Below are 27605 nucleotides of genomic sequence, written 5' to 3'. Positions count from 1 at the left end.
ATAAACCCTTATTGTAAGGAGAGTGTTCACTCCCTTTTCTATACCTCCTGGACATGTGCAGGGCCTCTTATTTCTATTGGGAAAGGAGTCTAAGGCAAGTCTAGCCCCTGATTTAAGCAGACTAAGAAAAGCTAAGAGAACCTCCAGAATAAAACTTTTAAAAGATGAATTGACTAGGCAAGGAGAAGGGAGGTTCTTTGAGCTCTGTTTTCAGGCACTGCGGAGACCTTTTGAAAGAAGAATTATTACTCTCGGAAGTAGTTTTGTAGCTATGGTGAGACACCATATCTTTAAAATCCATTAGGTTTGGTCAACTGAGTCAAACTGTCAGTTATCTAATTGATATCCTACTAATCAATAGCTTTTTTGGTTTTTTTCTATAAATCTCAAATTCACATTCTTTTGCCTTTTTCTCCAAAACTAAAAATTGGTCATTAAAAAAAGAAGAAGAAAGGCCAGAGCCACAAGCAGGGCCCGAGAATGGACTCCCCCACTGTCCACACCACCCCACCACCACCACCACCACCCTCCACAGCCTCCTGGCATGGAGGCAGGTGGCCAGGCATTGGTTTGGAAATGACTTCATAGTCTTGTTATGGAAGAGTCCTTATACTGTCCCTTCTATTTGTGGTCTTCTGTCTGCTGTGTCCTGGGCTGGACGTGCTTGAAGGACTGGATTGTGACAACGCTAGGCTGCTATTTTCCCCAACCTGCAGAGAAGGGGCACTGTTAACTCGATCTGGAACCAATGCAAGAAGGCTGGGCGGGTGTTTTTTGTGAAAGCTATTCAAACCAGGAATTTTAGTGATTTTATAGACTTTCCTACTAAAACTTGAGCTCTTACACTTTTTTCCTTCTAACTTGTCAAACATGAGGAGCAGAGAAGACGTGGCATTGTGTGCGGCCAGAGAGAGGGAACAGGAGTCACTGCCGCCCACCGAGGCCTCTGTCTCCCTATGTCCACGGGGCCGTCAGGTAATGAGTTCCGTCCTGCGGGCTCCAGTTTGGCACTGAGAGGGCTCACTTCATTGTTTGAGTTGTGCACGGGCAGACTGTTACAGGGAGGGCCCGCCCGGTAGGAATTCAAAGCTGAACTGGCACTCAAAGCTCAGTTCTTTTTGTGGGGTCCTGACAATGGAGACCAGAGGGATGTCTGCAAGGAGAATGAGGAGGAAAAAGAGGAAGTTGAGGACTGCAGTTTCCTTTTTTTTGTTGTTACTTGGAACCTCATTGCTACAGGCAAACAGGCCTTTGACGTCTGAGGATTTGCTGGTTTTGATCTTGGATGGCTTGTGGGATGGGAAAGGGATGACTGCTGGTAGCCGGGACACGGCAGATGCGGCCTTGAAGGTTGGGTCCGTGATGCTGACGGTGGCTACCACATGAGGGAAAGCTGTGGTGTGTGACACCAGGGTGCTCAGGTCCAGCGTTGTCACAAAAGCTGCGTTTAAGAGCATGGCTGATGTCATTATGTAAGGAGAGGTGAGTCTAGCGCTGATGGCAACATGAAGGAAGATACACAGCACTGGGCTTGCTGAAAGTTGTAAAACGGATGCGGGAACAGAAATGGTGATGTGGCTACTGGAGAGGGCCTGGGCTGTCTGCCACACGAGGGGTCTTCCTGGCTGAAAGAGAATCGTACGTTGGCATCTCCTGATGCAGAGTGAAATGCTTGTCAATGACAAAAGAGTCTTAGCCGTTCCTTTTCTCCCTAACGTCTTCCACGCCCCCGTCAGCAGCCAGCCCTTCAGGTTTGGCATGTTGGGGCTTGGGGTTTAGGCAGCGATGTTGAGAGGGCAGTGGGGTGCTACGCTTTCCAGAGTTGGCACCCAGGCAGCCCCAATTTTGCTCAGTGACAGCCGATTGGTTAGGCAAGTCCTGAAATGGGGGTAGGGACCTGGTGCTCTGTAGGTCAGGTTTCTGTGCTTCCACATCTGTGTATTCAAGTGTTCTTCTACCACCGAGTTTAGTGCAAATCGAAAATGATCCCATCTTCTGTCACATAGTACCCTTGTCCCATGAGGCGACTCCCGAATGATTAAAACACAAGCAGTCTGAGGTGGTGGATGGAGAAATGACAGTCTGACTTCTCAGATATTTCGGTTCTGTCCATCTCCCCTTCATCACTCAACATTCGCCTGGTGAGGTCACCTCCAACTGTGGGCAGAGGGGCTTCCAGAGTGTAGCCACTGTGATTTGAAGATGTCCTGCTGCTTATGCTATTTGCAGATGGTGGTCTAGGAAGCACCGAGTTAGGTAGCCTGGATTGTGCAACTTTAGGTTTGGCCCAGAGCTCCCTGAAGATCCTGGCAGAGAATTGTACACCAGCCTGGACTGGTTTGGAAGTACTTCCCCTGCTGAAGTCTGGAGGTGGTCTTTAACTTCTTTTTCCCAGGACTTGGCTTTGTGTTCCGCCAGAAGGAGGTCAAATTGCTTTTTCTAGCTGGTGACTGTCCTCAAATGGCTTAGCTAATGTGTCTTGTAGGTGAGGGATCTTGTGCCAGTTTTCTTTGTCTCGGGATCCAGTACTCCACAATGTTTATTTGGGTCAAATTCTCTCTCTGAACGTCTCCTGTAAGATTTGTTGTTGTTTTTGGTACCGTTTTGGTGTTTTTTGTCTATTGTGGAGGACAAAATTCCTTTGCCATTTAAGATCTTCTCTGGGGAAGGTGGCACTGATTGGACATCAAGACTGGCTTAATTAAGGGTGGGGTGAAGACAGCCGAAGATGAGAGAGAGCAGGCGGTGACCACAGCAGTGGCTGCAGAGTTCATTTTGACTTTGGCACCATCTGCCTTCACTAGGTGAGGAATTTTCTCTAAACTGACTCCGGGAACCTGAACGCATGGTTTGTCCCTTGATCCTTTTGCTGAAAAGACTATGTGCTGTTTGAGGCTGGAGGTAAGTAGATTGTCTTTGGGCATTTTGAATGGCTATGAGGTGCTGCTGGCAGAGTTATGGCCACTGAGACAGGCTTTTCTTTTTCATCTGTACTTGTGATGTCCTGGAATTGGAAGGTGGAGACACTGGAGAGGGAGAAGTTCTGCACATTAGATTGTGTCTTTTCTCTTGAAGAAAATGTAGATGTTGGAAGATAAAGGACAAATGTCAACCTAGTCTATTGGTGGGGTGGGGAGGGGGGCTTTCAGAGAGAATGTGGGGAGGGTCCTCAATATCTTTTACTGCCACACTAGGTAGGTACTGTATCAAGTGAAGTTGCTTTCCAAAAAGTGGACACAATGTGCTGTTGAAGTTTCATCTTGAACCTGAACCTTATTCATCTAGAATCCGAGGTGAATGCGTGAGCATGTTTCAAGAAACAATGTCTGGGTCATAGAAGTTTGTTCACATGGAGGACCAAGGATCCTGCTTGGACAATCTGTTTTAGGGGAAAAGGATGGTTCTGAACAAGGCAGTTTCCGTGAATGAAATTGTTCTCCAGCCCAGTTCCTGCAGACTTATGCTTTAGTTTTAGGATATTGGGGAGACAATGAAGGAAGCAGTTAAAACTGAGTTCAGAGATTAAGAACCCTTGGAATTAGTGATTTCATCAGTAATAGGAGACTTGCTCTTGACACAAATCTTGGCATACTTGACTCAAGTATTTACCGCTTTTGGGTAAATGTTGGCATCAGGGTACTTGTGTGACCCTGAAAGTGAGGGCCTCCTTCACTTTTGTACCTAGGCACCTAGTCCTGGCCCTAGTTAGCAGTCATAGACAGCAGTGATGACAATTTTGGTGACAACTAGAAGCTAGTAAGAGTGTAAAAAAGATGAGTTCCATAGGAAGCCATCACAAAAAGATAGTTACCCCATGAGCACATGTAGGACAAATCTTGGAGAGGCCTCAAAAGAATATGCATTGTTGCCTTACTTCCTGTGTGGCACATGGTGGGCTATAAATACAATAGTGACTCAAACAATCAGATAAACATGTTATTCCATATGAAGACTTCGATGTTGTATGACTATGTGAATTCCCTTCATAAATTGAATTGTATTTAGTCTATTATATTCCTCCTGGAAAGCTACAGAGAAGTTGCAGCCATGCAGTTATATTATTTCCTAGTAAGTGTTTGCTTTATAATGAAGGAAAACAAGCATATTTCTTAAGGAACAGGTGTAGTGTTCATAGTCAGGAGAATAGCAAATAGCAATGGCCTGCTACCCTGGAAACAGCCTGGTGTCCTAGCAACAAGCACATTTATTTGCCTGGTCTCCCTGGTGGAGTTCTGTCAACACAGGTAAAGGGCTTACCCACAAAACTGAAGTGACAGCCTTTCTGTTCCAGAGTAAAGCCAGGCCCATGTACGTAAACCTGGAAGTGGAGGAGAAACCAAATATTCTGCCAAGCAGCCAATGTTTTGGAAGCTAAAAGAACAACAATGTAGGAGTTAAATTTATTTACAGTTACTCTTCATCTAAATGGGCTAGACATAAGTTTCTTTCTTTAATTGTTAGCTCTCCTAAAGGAAGGATTAAAAATGGGGTGGTAGTGGCTAACGCCATGACCTATGGCTCTGCTCCCCGGCCTTATTTGGGTTAAGAAGTGCAGTATTTCCCCTAAACTTCATTTGACCTCTGCTATGTTTTAAGCCATAAAGACTAGGAGAAAGAGGACAGGACATATCCTGGTAGTGATTTGAAGGTTGTAGCTTTCCTTTTTCCACATTTATTTTACTTATAATCCCTAAATTCTATGAGAATGGTTAAGATTTTTGTTCTGGAAAATGTTCAAAATATCTCATAGTTGGAATATCTCAAAATGGCATAGCACATAGGGCAAATTTTCTGATGCCAGGGCAGAAACTTTATATATATATATGATATTTATGATAAATAGATAAATAGATATAGAGAGCTAGATATAGATATATAAGTATAGATATATAGGTATAGCTATCATATATATTACGTATATAATATATTCATATATGTAGTAAAATTGTACATAATTTTAATGATTGGATAAAAGAAATTAAATACTTAAAACTTTTAAAGTAAAATGTTTATTGGTGTGTTGTATCTTAAATAAGACTTTTATTCCTTTAGAATGGTTTAACCCTTTCTATTAGTTGGTGTCATAGTCTAGTAAGTCATATGCACATACACAAAATGTTGAAAAGCTTTTTCATAACTAAATTATCAGAAGTAAAAAAAAAAACCAACACTTTAATAATTAATGTCAGCTCTTAGTTTAGTCTCTAAAGAAAATTCAGCCCTTCATTTTGACTCAAAATGATATCACAAAGTTCTAGTGAATTAGTATTTAAAAAACTAACAAGGACAGTCATAAAACAAATAATAAAATTAGTTAAAAAAAAATTCAAGTGGATGCCTGAAAAAATGTCTTTGGTAACTGGGAAGATAATTGTTTACAACAAAGAATATGTTGAGTAACTAGCTATTGTTGTCATTATGACAATTTTGGCTTTTAGAATGAAGTATTACACAGAAGGAAATAGTTTCTTACCTCCAAGTTGGTGACCAACCAACCAATTTAGAGTTGGCAAACTATAAATCAATTGTATTACATTTCAGCTGATTACATTTCATTAATTAGTAAAACAAAAGCACAAACCGATGAGAGACTTTTTGTTTTTAGTATGATTGACAATAAAAAACAAATGATGCCGAGTGATGACCTGAGGCAAGTTTCAGCAGAGCATAAGGAGAAACTAAGAAATAATCACTGATAAGGCCAATAAACATAAGGTTAGTCTTGAAGAAGATAGCAGAAGAATATTTTTGTTAAAAGTAAATATAGAGAATGTACTACATGTGTATAGTGTTGCTATCTTAAATAAAAACTCAAATATACTTTATTTTAAGCGTTTCCTTTAATTAAATATAAACAGCACACAGTAGTTACATCAACTTCTATTTTAGTAACATGTTTAAAGCCACTTACAAATCCCCTGGTAACAATGTAGCCACAGATTTTCTTGATAAAAAAATTGTTTCTCTTCATCACTTGGTTCTGAAAGACAATGTATTTTTTTTTAACACCAATGAGGTATTATTTTGTTGGCAAAGTATGTGAATTTTGACGTTAAGTATGTTCATTGAAATGCATTTAATTTTCCAAAGGACAGTTCTATACAAGGTTAAACGTAAGGTTTAAGAGAAGTTTTAAAGTCTTGTTAAACATTTCCTAAGAGTTCACCTCACTTCCATTTTACTTCTGCTTCTCTGTGGTCACTACTACTGCGCAAGAAGCAATTTTGCAAGCATTTAAATGGCCGTGAGCCATGTATGAGTCAATTAGATTGCCTATTTTTTAAATCTCTCTAACAGTTTATAGAACAGACTAACCCCTTCTCTCACACTGCATCAGGCCTGGATTCTGCCCTTTTGAGGAAGAATACATTAGACCAAAAAAAAAAAAAAAATCTCAGTGAGATCAGGGCAGAAAATTAGTATCCAATTTTCTCCCTCTCCTATTTTTAAAAATGACCTACAAACTCCTCTTGATATCTATTTGAAACACCTATACAATGCTCAGAAAACAGTAATTGTTTAATGACAGAGTCCAACAGATTCCCCATCCCTAACAAGCCCCCAGCCCTTTATTCTTCTGTATTTGTTTGTTTTAGATCAGCTAAACCATGTTGCTTATCAAAATTGCAAGTAACTTCCCATTAGACACCCACTTTCTATAAATGCAGGTCTCTATAGATAGAAGAGAAAGTCAGTGATGTGAAACATAGTCTATTCAGTATTACTCTAGGCCAGTATTTATCAAAGCTAAATGTAATGGACTAAGGAAAAGAATAGCTTGGATAATACGAAAAAAAAAGGTTTTCATTGCTTTTGGGGCAGCAGACTTGCCTTCTTTCCTCTTTTTTTCCTTTCTTCCATCCTTCATTCCTGTGTGCTGGTGAAGCTAATATGAGCATTAGTTTGTATTCCCTGAGTGAGGGCAGATGCTTAGGCCACTAGTGATGAGAAGTGGACGAACAGCGTGGTGAAAAAATTCAACCTGGAATTTCTACTTAATTTGTTTGCATCGTAAGAACTACTTGGTCTGCCTTGATAAGATCATCAGATGCTATTTTATTCAACAGGTATGTTCTGTGTTAGGCAATACAGCAATTGATGTTGGCCATTAGCTACATACCGTGTTTCTCCGAAAATAAGACCGAGCCGGACCATCAGCTCTAATGTGTCTTTTGGAGCAAAAATTAATATAAGACCTGGTATTATATTATATTATATTATATTATATTATATTTTATTATATTTTATTATATCATGTTATGTTATGTTATATTATATGATTTGGTCTTATATTATAGTAAAATAAGATTGGGTCTTATATTAATTTTTGCTCCAAAAGACGCATTAGAGATGATGGACTGGCTAGGTCTTATTTTTGGGGAAACACGGAAATATGATAAAATAAGGCTCATGTGAGCACAAAGAAAGGAATGGTTATTTTTTCCTGGAGGTTGGGATTAGGCTGTATAGAGGATGTAACATTTGGCTTGTCCTTGGGATATAAGAAGTTCACCAAGTGGATAATCTGGAAGAACAAACACGATGAGCAAAAACAAGATTTAAAAGTATACAGTGTGGCACTGGAGCTCCACTTCCAGCCAAGCTGGAATAACAGGAACCAGATTTATCCTCTTACCTGAACCACCTGAAAAACCAGACAAAATATATGAAATGATGGTTTCAAGATATTATACACAAGTAACAAAGGACAGTGATGGATGTAAGATGAGGAATAAGTAAGATGAACCCTGTGATTGTCCCAACTTACCTAGACATAATTTTTAGGCAATGCATGGATCAGGGAGAAGGAAGCTAGGCAGGGCCCACTGGTCTCCCTGAGTTGAGGAGATGGAGCTGGGAGTCTCAGGAGCCAGGGTGCTTATTTCCTACAAGGAAAAGTACGGGAACTGCAAAGAGCAAGAACTCCAGAGATCTGAGGAGATTCCCCCTGGAGTCTTCAGCTAAACACTGATTAACATACTCCTGTGAATAAACTACCTGAGGCTGGGGAAAGAATAACCAAGTGGATTAAAAGGAATAATCCTTAAACTTAATCCACTGATGGATATGGTTTCTGTTCCCCTAGCCAGAGTGAAAAACCTTATAATTCAGAGTATTGAGTAGAAATGTTTTGCCCCAGTAGTGGGATGATATTAGCCCTAGACTCAAAGCTGCTCTAGTCCCACCCAACAAAGCTCAAAAGCAAGAACTGTTACTAATTTTCTATTGCTGTGTAACAAACTACCACAAATTTAGCAGTTTAAAACAAAACTAAATGTATCTTACAGTTCTTGTGGGTCAGGACTCAGGTATAGGTTAGCTGGTTCCTCTCCTCAGGGCCTCACCAAGCTGCAATGAGGTGAGGTTGTTGGCTCGGGCTCTGATTCTCATCTCGGGCTTGGAGTCCTCTTCCAAGATCATTCAGGTTGTTGGCAGAATTCACTGTTTTGCAGTGGTACGACAGAGATCCCTGTTTTCCTGCTAGCTGTTGGTCCAGGACAACTTTCAGGTCCCAGAAGGGACCCACAAGCAACAGACGCAAAGTCTGCCAATTAAGTTCACAAACTTGCCACTGTGTGCTTACATTAGAAGCATTGTACAAACAGCTCGGTAAGGTTTCATAACCTTGATATATCAGTGTCTCACAGCTGTGTTCGTGTGGACATGTGGCAGTGTCTTGCTGAGTGGTGTTCATTCCTGTTGTTGCGTGTTTTTGTGTGCTGGCGAGAGAATGTCTGAGCTTGAATTAGAGCAATGAACAATCATTAAATTTCTTGTTAAACTTGGCAAGAGTGGAAGTAAAATCAGGGATATGTTAGTCCAAGTTTATGGGGATGATGCCATGAAGAAAATGGCAGTGTACAAATGGATTAAACGTTTTTCTGAGGGGAGAGAACACATCACTAATGAAGAGAGGTCAGGGCAGCCAGTAACGAGCAGAACTGATGAAAACATTAGAAAAATTCATCGAATTGTGCATCAAAATTATCGGCTGACTGTGAGAAGCATAGCAGACCAAGTAAATATTGATAGAGAAATAGTTAGGAAAATCTTAACGGAAAATCTTGGCATGAGAAAGTTATATGCAAACATGGTCCTAAAGGAACTCACTGATGAACAAAAGCAAAGGAGAGTTGTAGTTTGCAAAGACCTTTTGGAGTCACAAGGCAATATTTTGGGCCATGTTATCACTGGTGATGAAACATGGTTGTACTAATATGACCCTGAAACAAAGCATCAAAGTGCACAATGGAAGTCAGCCAATTCTCCACAATCAAAAAAAGTTCCGTCAGTCCAAAGCAAGAGTTAAAACAATGTTGCTAAACTTTTTTGATATCAGAGGGATTATTCATTATGAATTTATACCATCTGGACAAGCAGTTAACCAAGTTGACTATTTGGAAGTGCTGAAAAGGCTGCCTGAAAAAGATAGACAAAAATGACCTGAACTTTTCACCAATAATTCATGGCTCTTGCATGACGACAATGCACCAGCTCACATGGCACTGTCTGTAAGAGAGTTTTTAGCCAGTAGACAAATAACTGTATTGGAACACCCCTCCTCCTCACCTGATCTGGCCCCCAATGACTTCTTTCTTTACCCAAAGATAAAAGAAATATTGAAAGGAAGACATTTTGATGACATTCAGGTCATCAAGGTAATATGGTGACAGCTCTGATGGCCATTCCAGAAAGAGTTCCATAATTGCCTTGAAGGGTGGTCTAGGCTCTGGCATCGGTGCATAGCTTCCCAAGGGGAGTACTTCAAAGGTGACCATAGTGATATTCAGCAATGAGGTATGTAGCACTTTTTCTAGGATGAGTTTACTAATTTAATTGGCAGACCTTGTATTAGTAGCAGCTTCATTCATAATTGCCAAAACTTGGAAGCAACCAATATGTCCTTAAGTAAGTGAATAGATAAACTGTAGTACATTCAGACAATGGGATATCATTCAGCACTAAAAATATATCAGCTATTAAGTAATGAAAAGACATGCGGGAAACTTAAACGCATGTTACTAAGCGAAAGAAGCCAATCTAAAAAGGCTACATACTATGATTCCAACTATATGACATACTGGAAAGGGCAAAACTATGGAGACAGTAAAAATATCAGTGGTTGTTAGGGGTTATGGGGAAGAGAGGGGTGAATTTTTAGGACACGGAAACTACTCTGTATGATACTGTTAATAGAGTGGTGAATACATGTTATCATACATGTGTCCAAACCCATAGAATGTACAACACCAATAGTGAATCCTGATGTAAACTATGGACTATGGGTGATAATGATATGCCAATGTTTGTTCATTGATTATAAAAAATCCATCACTTAGAAATAGGATATTGATAGTGGAGGAGCCTCTGCATGTTAAGGGCAGGGATGTAGGGGAACATTTTGTACTTTCCAGTCAGTTTTGCTGTGAACCTAAAACTGTTCTAAAAAACAAAGTTTATTTAAAGTTTTTCAAAAATAAAAATATTTAAAACTGGTATTTATGAGTTCCTTAGTATGTTTTACAGCATGTCTAAACCCGACTTCTTAGCCAATCAGAAATAGTTCGGATTTTCAAATATTTTTCATACTTTTATAATGTTAAAGGAAAGCACACTTCTATCAAAATATCAGATAACAATATTCCTTTTAGGAGGCAAAAGAACTGTAAAAACATAAATGTGCTGATGAGATACACAATGTGACTATATACACCATATGTTTTTGAAAACCCTTAAAATTATATAAATCCTACATTAGAGAAGGGACAAATCCTACTAGAGAAGGGACAAATTTCCTAGTTTCCTCTTTTAGTACAAGCGAAAATAATACAGTCTTGTACATTAAGACAGACATATACGCACAAATACATATAAAGACATGAAAATTCACAGATGAGGAAGTCAGAGAACTGTTGAAAATTATGTTTCTCTCATATACTAGCTTCCTGACATGCATAAATTAATTCATATTCTGAGACTCAATGTCTTTATCTGTAAAACTGGGATATGTCACAGGGTTATGATAACTAAAATGAGATAATCAGATAAAAATCTAGAACTATACCAGGCACATAATAAGGGTTTAATGAACATTGGTAAATATAACAAATAATCATTAAAATTATAAATATTAAGTATTATTATTACATTCATCTAACACTTTCTCTGACATTTTATTCCATATCATTTATGACACTTAAAATAAATAATATATCTTAGTGAAATATCTATGTTTGTCTCCTAACTCTGAAAAATACAAAACATGCTTTTAATTAAAATTTTTAATTTTTGGAATTCATCAATTTAAATATCTGGTCACTGGATTTTAATATTGAGAAACTAAAAAGATGAAATGAACAATTCACTTATAAATAACTGTTTTTATCTTTCACAAATGCAAACTCTTAGTCATGATGAATGCATTCTCCTTCCCCTAGTTGCCTGTTGATTGAAGAATATATAAAACTCCAGTTTACTCAGAGTGCAAGCAATTGAGATAACCAAATAATTTAAAAATACCTATGCTTCATATTTGCAAAGCAAATCTCAATCACAATAAATTCTAAATAGGGAAGCTAATTTAGAGAACTTTCTTTTTTAATTTAGTTTTCCATGTTATGCTTTCAACAGTATTTTTATAGTTTCTATGAACAGTCACGTTCATGTTAATATATGATGTTCAAAAAGATGATGCTGACGCACACTAAAATCTTTAAATTATTCTGAATAATGTGAAAACATTTTAGTACAATTTATGCTAATAAACTATTTAAAAATATAATTTATTTTTAAAATTATTTTTGTCAATCTCATATATTTCAAAAAACACATATTTTATGTGTGCATAGACTTTAAAATTATGTTTGCATATGCTAAAGAGCTGAGTTGCACAGTAAAACTATATTCCAACTGACCTTATGTAAAATATACATACACATATATATATATATATACATATGTATATATGTAGCGGGGGTGCCAAAAAAATGTATACAAGTGGATACTTTGATCAACGTGGCTCAAGCAGTAGTTCGCCATAAACAGATGTGTCTGGACGCTGATGGTAACCACTTTGAGCACCTCTTGTAATTGCAGAAGTCAAATGTGACTTGTATTCATCTTTTGTTATTGGTATATATTGAGTATTACAATTTTAATGCAATTTTCCTTTATTAAAATGTGTATACATTTTTTTTTTGGCACCGAGTGTGTGTGTGTGTGTGTGTGTGTGTGTGTGTGTGTAAAATCTTGAGCTGTAGTAATGACTGGATATGAGTTCTGAGAACTTGAAGACTAGTATTCAGGCACAATATATTTTGGAAATAGCTGAGGAAAGATTTTTAGCTTTTCAAATTTAGTCTTTAAAAGATAAGATGTACCGTGTATATTTGTGGAAATATTTGTATTCTTAAAATACCTTTAAATGAAAATGGCTTCATTGAAAATAATGTGGATAGATTGAGTCATCTTGTTCAAACTAGAAAGCCGATGAATTAATATAAAGGATAAAAGTATTTTAAAAATAATTTACTCACAATATATGTAAATACAATCATTATGCTGTACACCTTAAACTTATATAGTGCTGTAAGTCAATTATATCTCAGTAAAACTAAAAGAAAAAGTTGCTGAAATGCCAATGCTTTTCTTCATAAAGTAAAAAAGGAATTTGAAAAAAATATAATTAAAGTATCAACTTTTTCAATTAAAACTAAATCATTAAGATGATAAATCTTATTGGTGCATATAAAAGACAGTATTAATAACTAATATTTACTAAGAGTTTTACAGCTTATTAAATTATTTTTATCAATTATCTTATTTGTTTCTCACAACCACCATCTGAGGCAGGCATTATCATAATTCTCATATGCCAGATGAGAAATTTGAGACTCAGAAAAGATACTCCCCATTTTCATGATTTAACTTTTCTGCCAAATCACAGCAAAGATAGTTTTCCCTTTCTGTAGGCAGTAGAGCTATTTTCTGGTTTGTAGTTTTGTTTTTTGTTTTTTTAAGTTCCATGCCACGGAAATAACAGTTCTGAATAGGTGGTGATGTGATTTTGTTTCTTCCCCCAAGCTATGATAGCTAATGCTGCCTTGTTAGGACTAAAAACAAACCAAAACTCTCAACTATTCTGAGATCCAGAAATAGATATCAAGTCAATCCTGGCTCCCTCAGGAATTTAGGTTGGCATTTAGGGAGTGGGATTGTGTGTACTCTGGCATTAGGAATCACTCTAATGCTCAGTCCTACTGAAGTTTACTAGAATATTAGTTTGGGGGAAGTATAGGACAAGGAAACAGGCTAGAGGTCCCATAATGTAAGTAAAAACACAAGAGTTCCATACAGAGTTTCAAATTTCATTCAATCTACTATTTCAACTAAAAGACGTAAAATGCTTTCTAAATATTTTCTCCTTTACTAATGTGAGATTGCCTTCTACTTGGAGGGCATATGTTTTAGTCTCTACACAGCTTTCAGCTTGTTCTGTAAGCCAAGTAGTTCGTTTTTAGAAACATGTAAACTAATGTAGTTATCTGACAAAATTAGGTTAAGATATTTGACTGGGGACTGTGAGATGGAGTACTTCCAGTTCATGAATCTGGAGGGCTTATATTGAAGAAGATTTGGAAAAAGAACTATTAACATGGATAAACTGAGACATTACATAATTATAAATGGGTAACTCATCAAAAAGATAAAAGAATCCTAAATGTGTACATACCCAACAACAGGGCTTCAAAATATATGAAGCCAAACTAATGGAACTAAAGGGAAAATCCATATTCATACATGGAGACATCAATAATTCTTTCTTGGAAATGAATAGAACAATTTAATAAAAAATCAATAAGGTATAAAAGACTAACGTTATTAACCAACTTGACCATATTTACATTCACAGAATATTTCACCATCAGCAGAATACACAAATTTTCCTAATGCACATGGGGGGCGGGGAACATTTACCATGCAGACTGTAGTCTGGACCATAAAACAAATCTTAACAAATTTAAAGTATTAAAAATGTACACAGAATAGGCAAATTCATGGAGACAGTAGAAAAGAGGTTACAAGAGGCTGGAGGAAAAGACAGTTACTGTTTAATGGATGAAGAATTTCTATTTGGGAAGATGAAGAAGTTCTAGAATTAGATAGTGGTGATAGTTATACATCGTAAATGTGCTTAAAGCTACTGAATTGCCCACTTAAATATGCTTAAAATGGTAAATGTTATATATGTTTTACCACAATAAAAAATCAGTTGGGAAAGAAAACCACATACACAGTGCATTATCTGACCAGATTAGAATTGAACAAGTAAACAATAGAAAGATATCAGGAAAATCCTCGAGTATTTGGAAATTAAACAACACATTTCTAAATAAACAACGTATCAAAGAGGAAATCTCGAGGGAAATTAGAAAGTATGTTTGATTGAATGAAAATACAACATATAAAAATTTGTGGAATGTAGCCAGTACTTAGAAGCAAATTTATAGAACTGAATGTTGATGATAGAAAAGAACAAAGGTCTAAAATCAATAGCCTAAGTTTTCAGCTTAAGAATCTAAAAAAAGAGAAGCGAATTAAATGCAAACCAAGTAGAAGAAAGGATATAATAAAGTAAGAATGGAAATCAATAAATTTGAAAACAGAAAAAAACAATGAAACCGAGAGCTGATTCCTTAAAAAGATCAGAAAAATTTATAAAACTCTAGTCAAACTGACCAAGAAGAAGGAGAGAAAAAACAAACTACTAATATGAGGAAGGAAAGAAGGGCCACCACTAGAAACACTACACACATTACAAGGACAATAGTGGATAATAGTTGAAAAATTAATTCCCAGAAATACAATAACTTGGATGAAATAGACCAATTCTTTGAAAGACACAAATTAACAAAACTCTCTCAAGAAGAAATGGATAATGTGAATATTTACTAAAGAAATGGAATTTATGGCTTAAAACTTTCAACAAGGGCGGCCGGTTGGCTCCGTGGTTAGAGCTCAGTGCTTATAACACCAAGGTGTTTGATTCAATTCCCACATGGACCAGTGAGAAAGAAAGGCTTGAGTTTGGAGCTGAGCCACCGGTGGATGGCCGGTTGGCTCAGTGGTTCGAGTGCAGTGCTCATAACACCAAGGTTGCCAGTTCGATTCCTGCATGGCCCAGTGAGCTGCGCCCTCCACAACAACTAGATTGAAAACAACGACTTGACTTGGAGCTGATGGGTCCTGGAAAAACACTGTTTCCCAATATTCCCCAATAAAAAAAAAAAATTAAAAAAAAAAAAACTTTCAACAAAGAAACCTACACGGTTTCACTAGTGAGTGAAAGATATTATAACAATTCTACCACAGTCTACCACTCTGGTGTGAGGCTAGCATTACCATGGCAGTGAAACAAACAAACAATGAAAAGAAGAAAGAGGAAAAGAAACAAAGAGAATATAAACATAAATGTTAGTAAAGTGAATCCAGCAATATATAAAAATGATAATACTTTATAGTAAGTTGGATGTTTATCCAAGGAATGTGGAATGTTGATTTTACATTTAATTAAAACTTATGTAATTTACCATATCAAAAGAATAGAAAAGAAAAATTACACAATCATCTTAATGGATGCAAAAAAGCATCCATATTTAAACTTTTTAAAAGCTTATCAAACCAAGAATAGAAAAAAATTTCCTCATTTTAATAGGGGCCACCTGTAACTAACATATTAGTGAAAGACTGAATGGTTTTCCTTATGACTCGGTACAAGGGAAGGATGCCCACCTCATTGTTTCTATCCAATACTGTGCTAAAGTTCCAGGCCAGTGCAATAACGCAATAAAAAGAAATTAAATAAATACAGATTGAAAAGAAAAAATAAGTCTGTCTATCGGCTGACAACAAATATAGAAAATAGAATATAGAATACAGCTACTGGGGCTAATAAATGAATTTAAGAAAGTCACAGGATTCAAGGTCAATATATAAACATCATTTGCATTTCTATAATCTAGCAAGAGCTATTAGAAATTGAAATTTGAAAAGGATACTTTATAGAATAGTATAAAATATGAAATATTTAGGTATAAGCTAATGAAATATATGGTAAAATTATAAGTTATTGATGTAAGAACTAAAAGACCCAAATAAATTGAGAGTATACTGTGTTCATGGATTTGAAGACTTAATATTATTAAAATGTCAATTGTCCCCAAATTGGTCAATAGATTTAATGTAATCTCAATAAAAATCTCAGCAGAGTATTTTGTAGAAATTAACAAGCTGATTCTAAAATTTCCATAGATAAACCAAGAAACTACAATAGCCAAATAACTTTGAAAGAGAACACTTACAATACTTCATTCAAACTCATTATAAAGCTACAGTTATCAAGACATTGTATCACTGGTAAAAGATAAACATATACCAAATATATGGTGATGGAAGGAGAACTGACTCTGGGTGGTGAACACACAATGGGATTTATAGATGATGTAATACAGAATTGTACACCTGAAATCTATGTAACTTTACTAACAATTGTCACCCCAATACACTTTAATTAAAAAAAAAGAAAAGAAATATACAAATGAAAACTAAAAAAAAAAAAAAGAGAGAGAGATAAACATATAGATCAATTAAATAGAATCAAGAGTTCAGAAATAGACTCATAAAAACTGGTCAATAGATTTTCAACAAAGATGCCAGAGAAATTCAATGGTGAAAGGATAGATTTTCAGCAACTGGTGATCAAACAACTTGGTATCCACATGCAAAACTAAAAAAGAATTATCTTTCTGTTGCTGATTTTTAATACAATTATTATGATCAATTAACACACTTTGTATAATTCTAATTTATTTAAATTTGTCAAGGTTTGTTTTTGCTTCATGTATTTAATTTAAAGCCTTGTTATTAGGTGCATACCCATTTAGATTTATTATATTTTCTTGATAAAGTGACCATTTTATAAATCTGTAATGTCCTTTTGTACAAATTCCTAATAATATTCCTTGTTCTGAAGTCTACTCTGACTGATATTAAAATAGCCACTCCAGCTTTCTCTTGATTATTGTTTGCATGGAACATCTTTTCCCATTCTTTTACTTTTAATCTATCTAAGTCCTTATATTTAAACTGAATTTCTTGAAACAGACATGTAGATTTTTTAAATCCAGTATGACTATTTTGATCTTTTAATTGGCGTCTTTAGACCCTTTATATTTAATGTAATTATTGGTGTCGTTGGATTTAGGTCTATTATTTTGCTATATGTTTTGTGTTTGTTCTGATTTTTTGTTCCCCTGTTATCCCTTACCTGTCTTCTTTTGGGTAGTTTATTTTGTATATTACTTTTTAGTTCTCTGTCTCTCTGTCTCTGTCTCTCTCATTGTTCTAGGGAAAACTTCCTCAACATCAATACTACTGATATTTTGGACCAGACAATTCTTTATTCTGGACAGCTGTCCTGTACATTGTAGGATGTTGAGCAATATTTCTGACCTCTACCCACTAAATGCTAGTTGCACCTCTCCCCCAGTGATGGCAGTCAAAATTGTCTCCAGACATTGTCACTTGTACCCTTGTGGGCAAAATCACCCCAAGTTGAGACCCTGTGCTCTAATTATTACAACAGTGATGCTTAACATTTCAAAGTCTGCTTAAAGTAATGTTTTACTATTTAAGTAATATATAGAAGCTTTACAACCATATAAGTCCCTTAATCTTCCCCTTTATGTTATAGTTGTCAAATGTATGAAATCAACATGTATTAAAAACCCCATCAGGCAATGTTAAAATTTTTCTTTCAGCAATTATGCATATTTTAAAGAACCTTAAATAAGAACACAGTCTTCAATATTTACCTAGATATTGCTGTTTTTTGTTCTTCTCTCCTTCCTAAATTTCGAGATTTCATCTGGTATTATTTTCCTTCAGTCTGAAGAACTTCCTTTAGCATTTTTTTTTAACATTTTTTAAATTAGTTTCAGGTGTACAAAACAATGTAATAGTTAGACATTTATCATTTATATCCCTCACACAGTGATAGCTCCCCCCTTCTACTACCCAGCTGACATTTCCACTGTATCTATTCCTTGTGCTGTACTCCACTTCTTGTAAATATATATATAGAATATATAAAGAAATATAAAGAAATGCTAAATTATGTATATATATATATATATATATACATAATTTAGCATTTCTTTTAGTTAGCTATGTTTTCTCTTAGTTTACCTTCATCTGAGTATTTCTTTATTTATGTTCATTCCTGATTGTTATTGTTGCTGGATATAGAATTAGGTTCACAATTCTTTCGTATCATTTTAAAGATGTTGTTTTACTGTCTTCTAGCCTCTGTGGTTTCTGATGAGAAACCATCATTGTTAACATTATTATCTTTAGCTCTGAAGTGGGTATCTTCTAGGCAGCACATACAAGTAAGTAGATAGGTCTGGTTTTTTATCCATTCATCCACCCTGTGTCTTTTTAATTGGAGCATTTAGTCCATTTACATTTAAAGTAATTATTAATATGCACTTATTGCAATTTTGTTAATTGTTTTCGTAGTTTTTCTCTGTTCCTTTCCTCTGCTCTTGGTCCCTTGTCTTATGGTTTGATGATTTTCTTTAGTGTTATGTTTGGGTCCCTTTCTCTTTATTTTTTGTCCATCTATTATAGGTTTTTTGTTTGTGGTTATGAGGTTCATGTATATTGACATACATATGTGTATATCTGACCATCAGCTTTAAATACACTGATATATGTATGAGTATATATGGAGGTGCCAAAAAATGCATACCAGTGGACACTTTGATCAACGTGGCTCACGCAGTAGTTCGCCATAATCAGAAGTGTCTAGACACTGATAGCAACCACTTTGAGCACCTCTTGTAATTGCAGAAGTCAAATGTGACTTGTATTCATCTTTTGTTATTGGTATATATTGAGTACTACAATTTTAAAACAGTTTTCCTTTCTTAAAATGTGTATATATTTTTTTGTCACAGAGGGTGCCAAAAAAATGTATACACATTTTTAGAAAGGAAAATAACTATTACAATTTATATATATATATATATATATATATATATATATATATATATATACATATATATATATACATATATATATCAGTTTATTTAAAGCTGATGGTCAGTTAAGTTAGATCATATTCTAAAAGCATTACGTTTTTACCCCCCTTTATGTTTTGTGTTACTGATGTCATATTTTCCATCTCTTTACTTTGAGTACTTATAGTTCATTTCATTACTTTTGTCTTTTAACCTTCATACTAGCTTTTTAAGTTAGCTGATTCCCTGTCTGTACTACATATTTGCCTTTACCAGTGAGATCTTTTTTTTGTCATATACTTTCTTATTTCTAGTTATGGTCTTTTATTTTCCACTTAAAGAAGACCCTTTAACATTTCTTTTAATGACTGTTTATTGATGATGAACTCCTTTAGTTTTTGCTTTATCTCTCTTTCAATTCTGATTGATAAACTTGCTGGGTAGAATATTTTTAGTTCTAAATGTTTTCTTTTAGCACTTTAAATATATCCTGCCACCCCATTCTGGCTTGCAAAATTACTGCTGAAAAATCAGCTAATGGTTTTTTTGGGTTTCCCTTGTATGTAACTAGTTGGTTTGCTCTTACTGCCTTCAAGATTTTCTCATGTATCTTTAACTTTTCCCATTTTAATTATAAAACATCTTGGTGTTTTCCTCTCTGGGTTCATCTTCCTTGGGACTCTGTTTCCTGGACCTGGATGTCTATTTGCTTTTCCAAGTTAGGGAAGTTTTCAGGTATTATTTCTTCAAATATGTTTATTGATCATTTCTCTCTGTCTTACCTTGGGGACCCCTATAATGTAAATGTTAGTATGCTTTATTTTTCCCAGAGGCCCCTTAAACTATCCTCATTTTTAAAACTCCTAATTGGGTGATCTCCACTATTCTGTCTTCTCAATTGTTGATCTGTTCTTCTGTATTGTTGATCTGTTCTTCTGTATTATTTAATATGTTGTTGATTTCCTCTAGAATTTTTTTTTGTTTCAGTTATTGTATTTTTCAACTCTGATTGATTCTTTCTTACATTTTCTAAGTACTTGTTGAAGTTCTCACTGTGCTCCTCCATTCTTCTCCCACATTCAGTGAACATGTTTATAACCATTACTTTGAACTCTTTATCAGGTAAAGTACTTATCTTTGTCTCATTAGGGGTTCCATCTTGTTTTTTCATTTGGAACATATTCCTTTGTCTCTTCATTTTGTTTAACTTTGTGTATTTGTTTCTATGAATAAGGCAAAACAGCGACCTCTCCCAGTCTTTAAGGAGTGGCCTATGTAGAGGTGACCCCTATGTAAACTGTGTGCCAAGCAGCTTTGACAAGAAACTGGAGCTGGAATAGATACAGGCGAGGGTATCCAAGGTTGCTCTGCACTGGAACTGCCCTGGTGGGATGGATGGAGCTGGAGCAGTCATAGTCATGGGATTTCAGGACACTTCACACTAGGACCAACCAGTGGGATGGTGGAAGCTGGGATGGGCACAGGCCAGGGGATCCTGGGACATGCCACACTGAGGCTACCTTAGGAGGAACTATTGAAGCTGCTGGGCCAGGGGCCTAGGGCCCACTGAGGCAGCCTTGGCAAGCCAGCTTGAGCACCTGGACAGTGCAGGACTATATCCCATGCAGGGCTATAAAGGAGAACGTAAAACATCATGTTTACCAGAACTTCTGATCCTGGAGAGAATTCCACTAGTTCTCCAGTCATTTGGCAGACACTGTAAAAAATTTTATTTACTTCACCTATAGTCTATGTGCCCTATAAACTACTGGATTGTTTGTTTGTTTGTCTGTTTGTTCTTCTGTGTCCCAGGGTGGGTGAGTCTATGCATTGGCCCCTCACTGGTTTTCCTTCCTACTACAGGACTCAGCATGAGGGTGAGGTTCCCAGTGTTACTGTGTCTCCATCTCATCTACCCTTCTCAATGTGGTCCCTCTATCATTTGTTGTACAAACGCTGTTCAATCAGCCTTCAGTTCTTCTTCAGAAGGAATTGCTTTATATGTGGGTGTATATTTGATGTGTCCATGGGAAGAGGTGAGTTCAGGGTCTTCCTACACCACCAACTTAGACCCTGCCCAAGATTTTTACTTTACACTTAGTTTTCAGCAATTTGGTTATAATGTGTCTGGGTGTGGTTTTCCTTGAGTTTATTCTGTTCTATATCCACTAAACTCCTTGAATCATCAAGTTAATATCTTTCACCAAATTTGCAAAGTTTTCAGCCATCATTTCCTCAAATATCTTTTGAGCAAATATTTTCACACAGATTTATTTATTGTTATAAATATTAGATTTTTAATGTAGTTCCATAACTCCTTGATGTTCTATTCAATTTTTCCAATCTCTATTCTCTTTGTTTTCAGGTTGGATAATTTCTACTAATCTATCTTCAAGTTCACTGACTCTTTTCTCTATGATCTTTATCCTGCTATCGAACTCATCCAGTAAATTTTATATTATAGAGAGTGTATGTCTTAATACGATTTTATTCATTTTCAAAAATTCAATCTTTTTACTAAGAACTTTTATCTTGCCTTTTATTTTACTCCATGTGTTTTTTGTTTTTTTGAACTTTTGGAGCTTATTATAGTATCTGCTTTAAAGTCTGTCTTACAGGTGGCTGAATGGATAAGAAAACAAAACCCATCTATAGGCTGTCTGCAAGAGACCCACTTCAGATTAAAAGACACAATAGATGGAAAGTAGATGAAAAAAGATATTTCTTGAAAATGGAAATGAAAAAAATCTCGGATAGCAATACTTATATCAGACAAAAAGACTTTAAAACAAAGTCTATAATAAGAGACAAAGAATGATGTTTCAAAATGATAAAGGGATCAATCCAACAAGAGGATATAACCATTGTACATGTTTATGCACCGAATGTAGGAGCACCTAAATATTGATGGACATAAAGGGACAGATCAACAGTAATAGAGTAATTTTAGGGGATTTTTAACACTGCATTGACATCAATGGATAGATCATCCAGACAGAATATCAACAAGGACACAATAGCCTTACATGACATATTAGACTAGGTAGATTTAATTGATATTTTTAGAGCATTTTACCCCAAAGCCACAGAATATACATTCTTTGCAAGTGCACATGGAACAATTTCCAGGATAGACCACGTGTTAGGCCACAAAACAAATCTCAATAAATTTAAGAAGATTGAAATCATGTCAAGCATCTCCTCTGATCATAATGTTATGAAACTAGAAGTCAATTACGAGAAGAAAACTAAAAAACACAAACACATGGAGGCTAAATAACATCCTACTAAACAATGAATGAGTTAACAAAGACATCAAGGAAGAAATAAAAAGATACCTTGAGACAAATAAAAATGAAAACTCAATGACCAAACGTCTATGGGACACAGCCAAAGCAGTTCTAAGAGGGAAATTTGGAGCAATACAGACCTACTTCGAAAAAACAGGAAAAATCTCAAATAATCTAATCTTACGGTAAAGGAACAAAGAAAAGAACACAGGAGGACTGGATGGCTCAGTTGGTTAGAGCATGAGCTCTGAACAACAGGGTTGCCAGTTCAATTCCCACATGCGATGGTGGGTTGCGCCCCTTGCAACTAAAGATTGAAAACAGCAACTGGACTTGGAGCTAAGCTGCGCCCTCCATGACTAGATTGCAGGACACCTACTTGGAGCTGATGGGCCCTGTTGAAACACACTTTTCCCCAATATTCTGCAATTAAAAAGAAAGAGAAGGAGAAGGAGAAGGAGGAGAAGGAAAAGAAAAAGAGAAGAAGGAGAAGGAGAAGAAGGAGAAGAAGGTGGAGAAGGAGAAGGAGAAGAGAAGAAGACGAAAGAAAGAAAGAAAGAAAAGAAAGAAAGAAAGAAGAAAGAAAGAAAGAAGAAAGAAAGAAGAAAGAAAGAAAGAAAGAAAGAAAGAAAGAAAGAAAGAAAGAAGAAAGAAAGAAGAAAGAAAGAAAGAAAAGAAAGAAAGAAAAAAAAGAAAGAAAACCAAAAGTGGCTAGAAGGAAGAAAATAATAAAGATCATAGAGGATATAAACAAAACAGAGTCTAAAAAAACAATACCAAAGATCAGTGAAACCAAGAGCTGGGTTCTTTGAAAAGATAAACAAAACTGATAAACCTTTAACCAGACTCATCAAGAAAAAAAGTGAGAGGACCCAAATAAATAAAATCAGATATAAAAGAGAAGACGTGACAACTGACATGCCAGAAATACAAAGGATTATAAGAAAATTATATGCCAACAAGCTGGACAATCTGGAAGAAATGGATAAATTCCAAGAAACATACAATCTTCCAATATTGAGTCAAAGAGACAGAAAATCTGAACAGCCCATAACTACTAATGAAATTGAATCTGTAATCAAAAATCTCCCATCAAACAAAAGTCCTGGACCAGATGACTTCACAGGTGAATGTTACGAAACATTCAAAGAAGAATTAATACCTTTTCTTCTCAAACTATTCCAAAAAATTCAAGAGGAGGAAAGACTCTCACTTCACGATTCCACAATTACCCTGATTCCAAAACCAGACAGACACATTTCAGAGAGAGAGAGAATATTATAGGCCAGTGTCTTTGATGAACATAAATACAAAAATACTCAACAAAATATTAGCAAACTAAACACAGCAATACATTAAAAAGATATACCATGATCAAATGGGATTTATTCCTGAGATGCAGGGTTGGTTCAGTATCTGCAAATCACTAATGTAATACAACACATAAACAAAATGAAGAATAAAAATCATATGGTCATATTAATAGTTGCAGAAAAAAACATTTGACAAAATCCAACATTCATTTATGATAAAAACTCTCAGTAAAGTGGGAATAAAGGGAACATATCTCAACATAATAAAGGCCATATATGACAAACAGACAAACCCACAGCTAACATCATACCCAATGGGGAAAAGCTAAAGGAATTCCCCTTAAGATTAGGAACAAGACAAGGATGTCCACTTTCACAACTTTTATTCAATATAGTATTGGAAGTCCTAGCCACAGCAATCAGACAAGAAAAAGAAAGAAAAGGCATCCATATTAGAAAGGAAGAAGTAAAACTGTCATTATTTGCAGATGACATGGTACTATATTTAGAGAACCCTAAAGGTTCCACCAAAAAACTATTAGAACTGATAAATGCATTCAGTAAAGTAGCAGGATACAAAATTAATATTCAGAAATTAGTTGCATTTTTATACACCAATAATAAACTATTAGAGAGAAATTAATAAAACAATCCCATTTACAATTGCAACAAGAAAAATAAAATACTTAGGAATAAATTTAACCAAAAAGGTAAAGGACCTGTACTCAAAAAATTATAAAACATTGAACAAAGAAATTGAGGAAGATATAAATAAATGAAAGCCTATACCATGCTCATGGATAGGAAGAATTATTAATAATGTAGGTAAAATGTCCATACTACCCAAAACAATCTGTAGATTCAATGCAATCTTTATCAAAGTACTAGTGGCATTTTTCACAGATATAGAACAAATAATTTTTTAAAATTATATGGAACCACAAAAGACCCCAAATGGATGCAGGAACCTTGAAAAAGCAGAACAATGTGAAGGTATCATGCTACCTAATGTCAAACTACAAGCAAGGTCTGACAATAAGTTCACAAACTTGTTGCAGCGATGTTGCTAACCTTTTTTGATATCAGAGGGATTATTCATTATGAATTTGTACCAACTGGACAAACAGTTAACCAAGTTTATTATTTAGAAGTTCTGAAAAGGCTGCATGAAAAGTTAGACGACCTGAACTTTTTGTCGACAATTTATGGCTCTTGCATCATGACAATGCACCAGATCACATGGCACTGTCTGTGAGGGAGTTTTTAGCCAGTAAACAAATAACTGTATTATAACACCCTCCCTACTCACCTGATCTGGCCCCAATGGCTTCTTTCTTTACCTGAAGATAAAGGAAATATTGAAAGGATCACATTTTGATGACATTCAGGATATCAAGGGTAATACGACAACAGCTCTGATGGCCATTCCAGAAAAAGAGTTCCAAAATTGCTTTGAAGGGTTGACTAGGCACTGGCACCAATGCATAGGTTCCCAAGGGGAGTATTTTGAAGTTGACCATAGTGATATTCAGCAATGAGGTATGTAGCATTTTCTCTAGGATGAGTTTGCAAACTTAATCGTCCAACCTTGTATATTACATGGCTATAGTAATCGAAATAGCATATACTGGCATAAAAACAGACACATAGATCAATGGAATTGAACAGAGAGCCCAAAAGTAAACCCACACCTATATTGTCAATTAATCTAAGACAAAGGAGGCAAGGATATATGCTGGGTAAAGACAGTCTATTCAATAAATGATGCTGGGAAAACTGGACAGATAGATGCCAAAAAAAGAAGAAAATAAAAGAAACTAAACTACCTTCTTACACCATATTCAAGAATAAACTCAAAATAGATTATAGACTTAAATGTTCAGACCTGAAACCTAAAACTCCTTTAAGAAATTATAGGCAGTATACACTCTGACACTGCTCTTAGTAATTTTTTTTGGATATGTCTCTTCAGGCATGGGAAACAAACAAACAAACAAAATAAACAAATGGTACTACATCAAACTAAAAAGTTTTGTGGAGCAAAGGAAACCATCAACAAACCAAAAAGACAACCTACTGAATAGAAGATATTTGCCAATGATACATCTGATAAGAGGTTAATATCCACAATTTATGAAGAACTCATACAACTCAACACCAAAAAATCAAACAATTCGATTAACGAATGTGCAGAGAACCTGAATAGACATTTCTCTAAGAAGACATACAGATGGCCAACAGACATTTGAAAACATGCTCAACATCACTAATCACCAGCAATGCAAATTAAAAGCACAATGAGATATTACCTGAAACCTGTCAGAACGGCTATCATCAATAAATCAACAAAGAAGTATGGTGAAGATGTAGAGTAAAGAAAACCCTCATGCACTTTTGGTGGGATTGCAAATTGGTGCAGCCACTATGGAAAACATTATGGAGTCTCCTCAAAAAATTAAAAATAGAGCTACCTTATGATCCAGCAATTGCACTTCTGGGTATTTAGCAGAAGAAATACAAAACACTAATTCGAAAAGATATGTGCATCCGCTATGTTTGTTGTAGCATTATTTACAGTAGTCAAGATATAGAAGCAATCTAAGTGTTTATCAATAGACGATTGCATAAAGAAGAAGTGGTACATATATACAATGGAATATTATTCAGCCATAAAAAACAATGAAATCTTTCAATTTATGACATGAATGGACCTAGAGGGTACTATGCTAAGTGAAATAAGTCAGACAGAGAAAGACAAATACCATATGATTTCACTTATGTGTGGAATCTAACAAACATACAAAACAGAAACAGACTAAAAAATACAGAGAACAAACTGATGGTTATCAGATGGGAGGGGAGTTGGAGGGCTGGGTAAGAAGGGGTAAGGGATTAAAAAGTACAAATTGGCAGTTACAAAATAGTCATGGAGATATAAAATACAGCATCGGGAGTATAATCAATAATTTTGTAATAACTGTATATAGTGTCAAGTGAGTACTAGGCTTATGGAGGGCAGGGGGGACGTCACTCCATAAATTATATAAATGTCTAACCAGTATGCTGTACTCCTGAAGCTAAGATAATATTGAATGTCAACTGTAATTTTAAAAAAATTAAAATTAATAAAGCTAACGATAGTCTTTGTTTTATAATATCTATATCTGTGACATCTTGCGATTGTCATATGTTGGTTGTGTTTTCCCTTGCTAATTTGTCACATTATCCTTGTTCTTTGCTTGTCAAATATTTTGGATTACATTCTGGAATTTTTGAATATTGAATTGTATAGCTATGAATCTTGTTAAAATTTCTAAGGGATATTATTATTATTATCATTATTGTTATCATTATTACTGCTTTAGCAAGTGATCAACTCAGTTTCAGACTGCAAGTTTTAAAAATCATTTTCTAGACGGTGGGCAAGTCCTGTGGGTGTGCAGCGCCCTCCAACGCACCGGGAAGCGAGCAGATTCTACGCGCTCCCAGGGACTAGAGTGGAAGCCATGATGGATTCCCGGCGCGACTCGGCGGGCCCTAGCTGCTGGGCCACCTGCACCAACTTCTGGAGCACCCAAAAGGGAATTCTTCTGTTTGCTGAGATTATAATCTGCTTGGTGATCCTGATATGCTTCAGTATCTCAGCACCAAAATACTCCTCCCTTTCAGTGGGTGAGGAGATCGTTGCTGTGTTTTTCTTGGTCCTCTACTCGTGTAACCTGCACACCAAGATAACTATCGTCAACTGGCCCTGGTGTGATTTCTTCCGAACCTTCATAGCAGCGATACTTTTCCTGATCACCTCCATTATTGTCCTTGTTGAGAAAGGAAACCTCTCCACAAACATCGCAGGGTTACTGGGCCTAATCGCTTCTGGCATCTTTATCTATGATGCCTCTGTCACCTTCCCCTTGCGATAA

The 27605-nt window shown here is 35.8% G+C and overlaps 1 protein-coding gene and 1 pseudogene across 1 annotated transcript; one reads left to right on the top strand and one right to left on the bottom strand.

Moving 5' to 3' along the window:
• Window positions 1-593: 593 nt before the first annotated feature.
• Window positions 594-3060, bottom strand: LOC117011886 (ataxin-7-like protein 1; annotated as a pseudogene).
• LOC117011887 (proteolipid protein 2-like) lies at window positions 2817-27605 on the top strand. Its single transcript, XM_033087630.1, has 2 exons — window positions 2817-2901; window positions 27101-27605. Exon 2 carries the CDS (start codon window positions 27192-27194, stop codon window positions 27603-27605), a length of 414 nt encoding a protein of 137 aa, XP_032943521.1. The 5' UTR covers window positions 2817-2901; window positions 27101-27191.

This window comes from Rhinolophus ferrumequinum, chromosome 19, assembly GCF_004115265.2.
Source record: "Rhinolophus ferrumequinum isolate MPI-CBG mRhiFer1 chromosome 19, mRhiFer1_v1.p, whole genome shotgun sequence".
NCBI lineage: Eukaryota > Metazoa > Chordata > Mammalia > Chiroptera > Rhinolophidae > Rhinolophus > Rhinolophus ferrumequinum.
Note: the sequence above shows the minus strand (reverse complement) of the source record. Positions and strands in the feature narration are given on the sequence as shown.

Bases quoted from the DNA above. Each gene is read 5' to 3' on its own strand.
- LOC117011887 (XM_033087630.1), top strand. From the start codon at position 27,192: ATGATGGATTCCCGGCGCGACTCGGCGGGCCCTAGCTGCTGGGCCACC.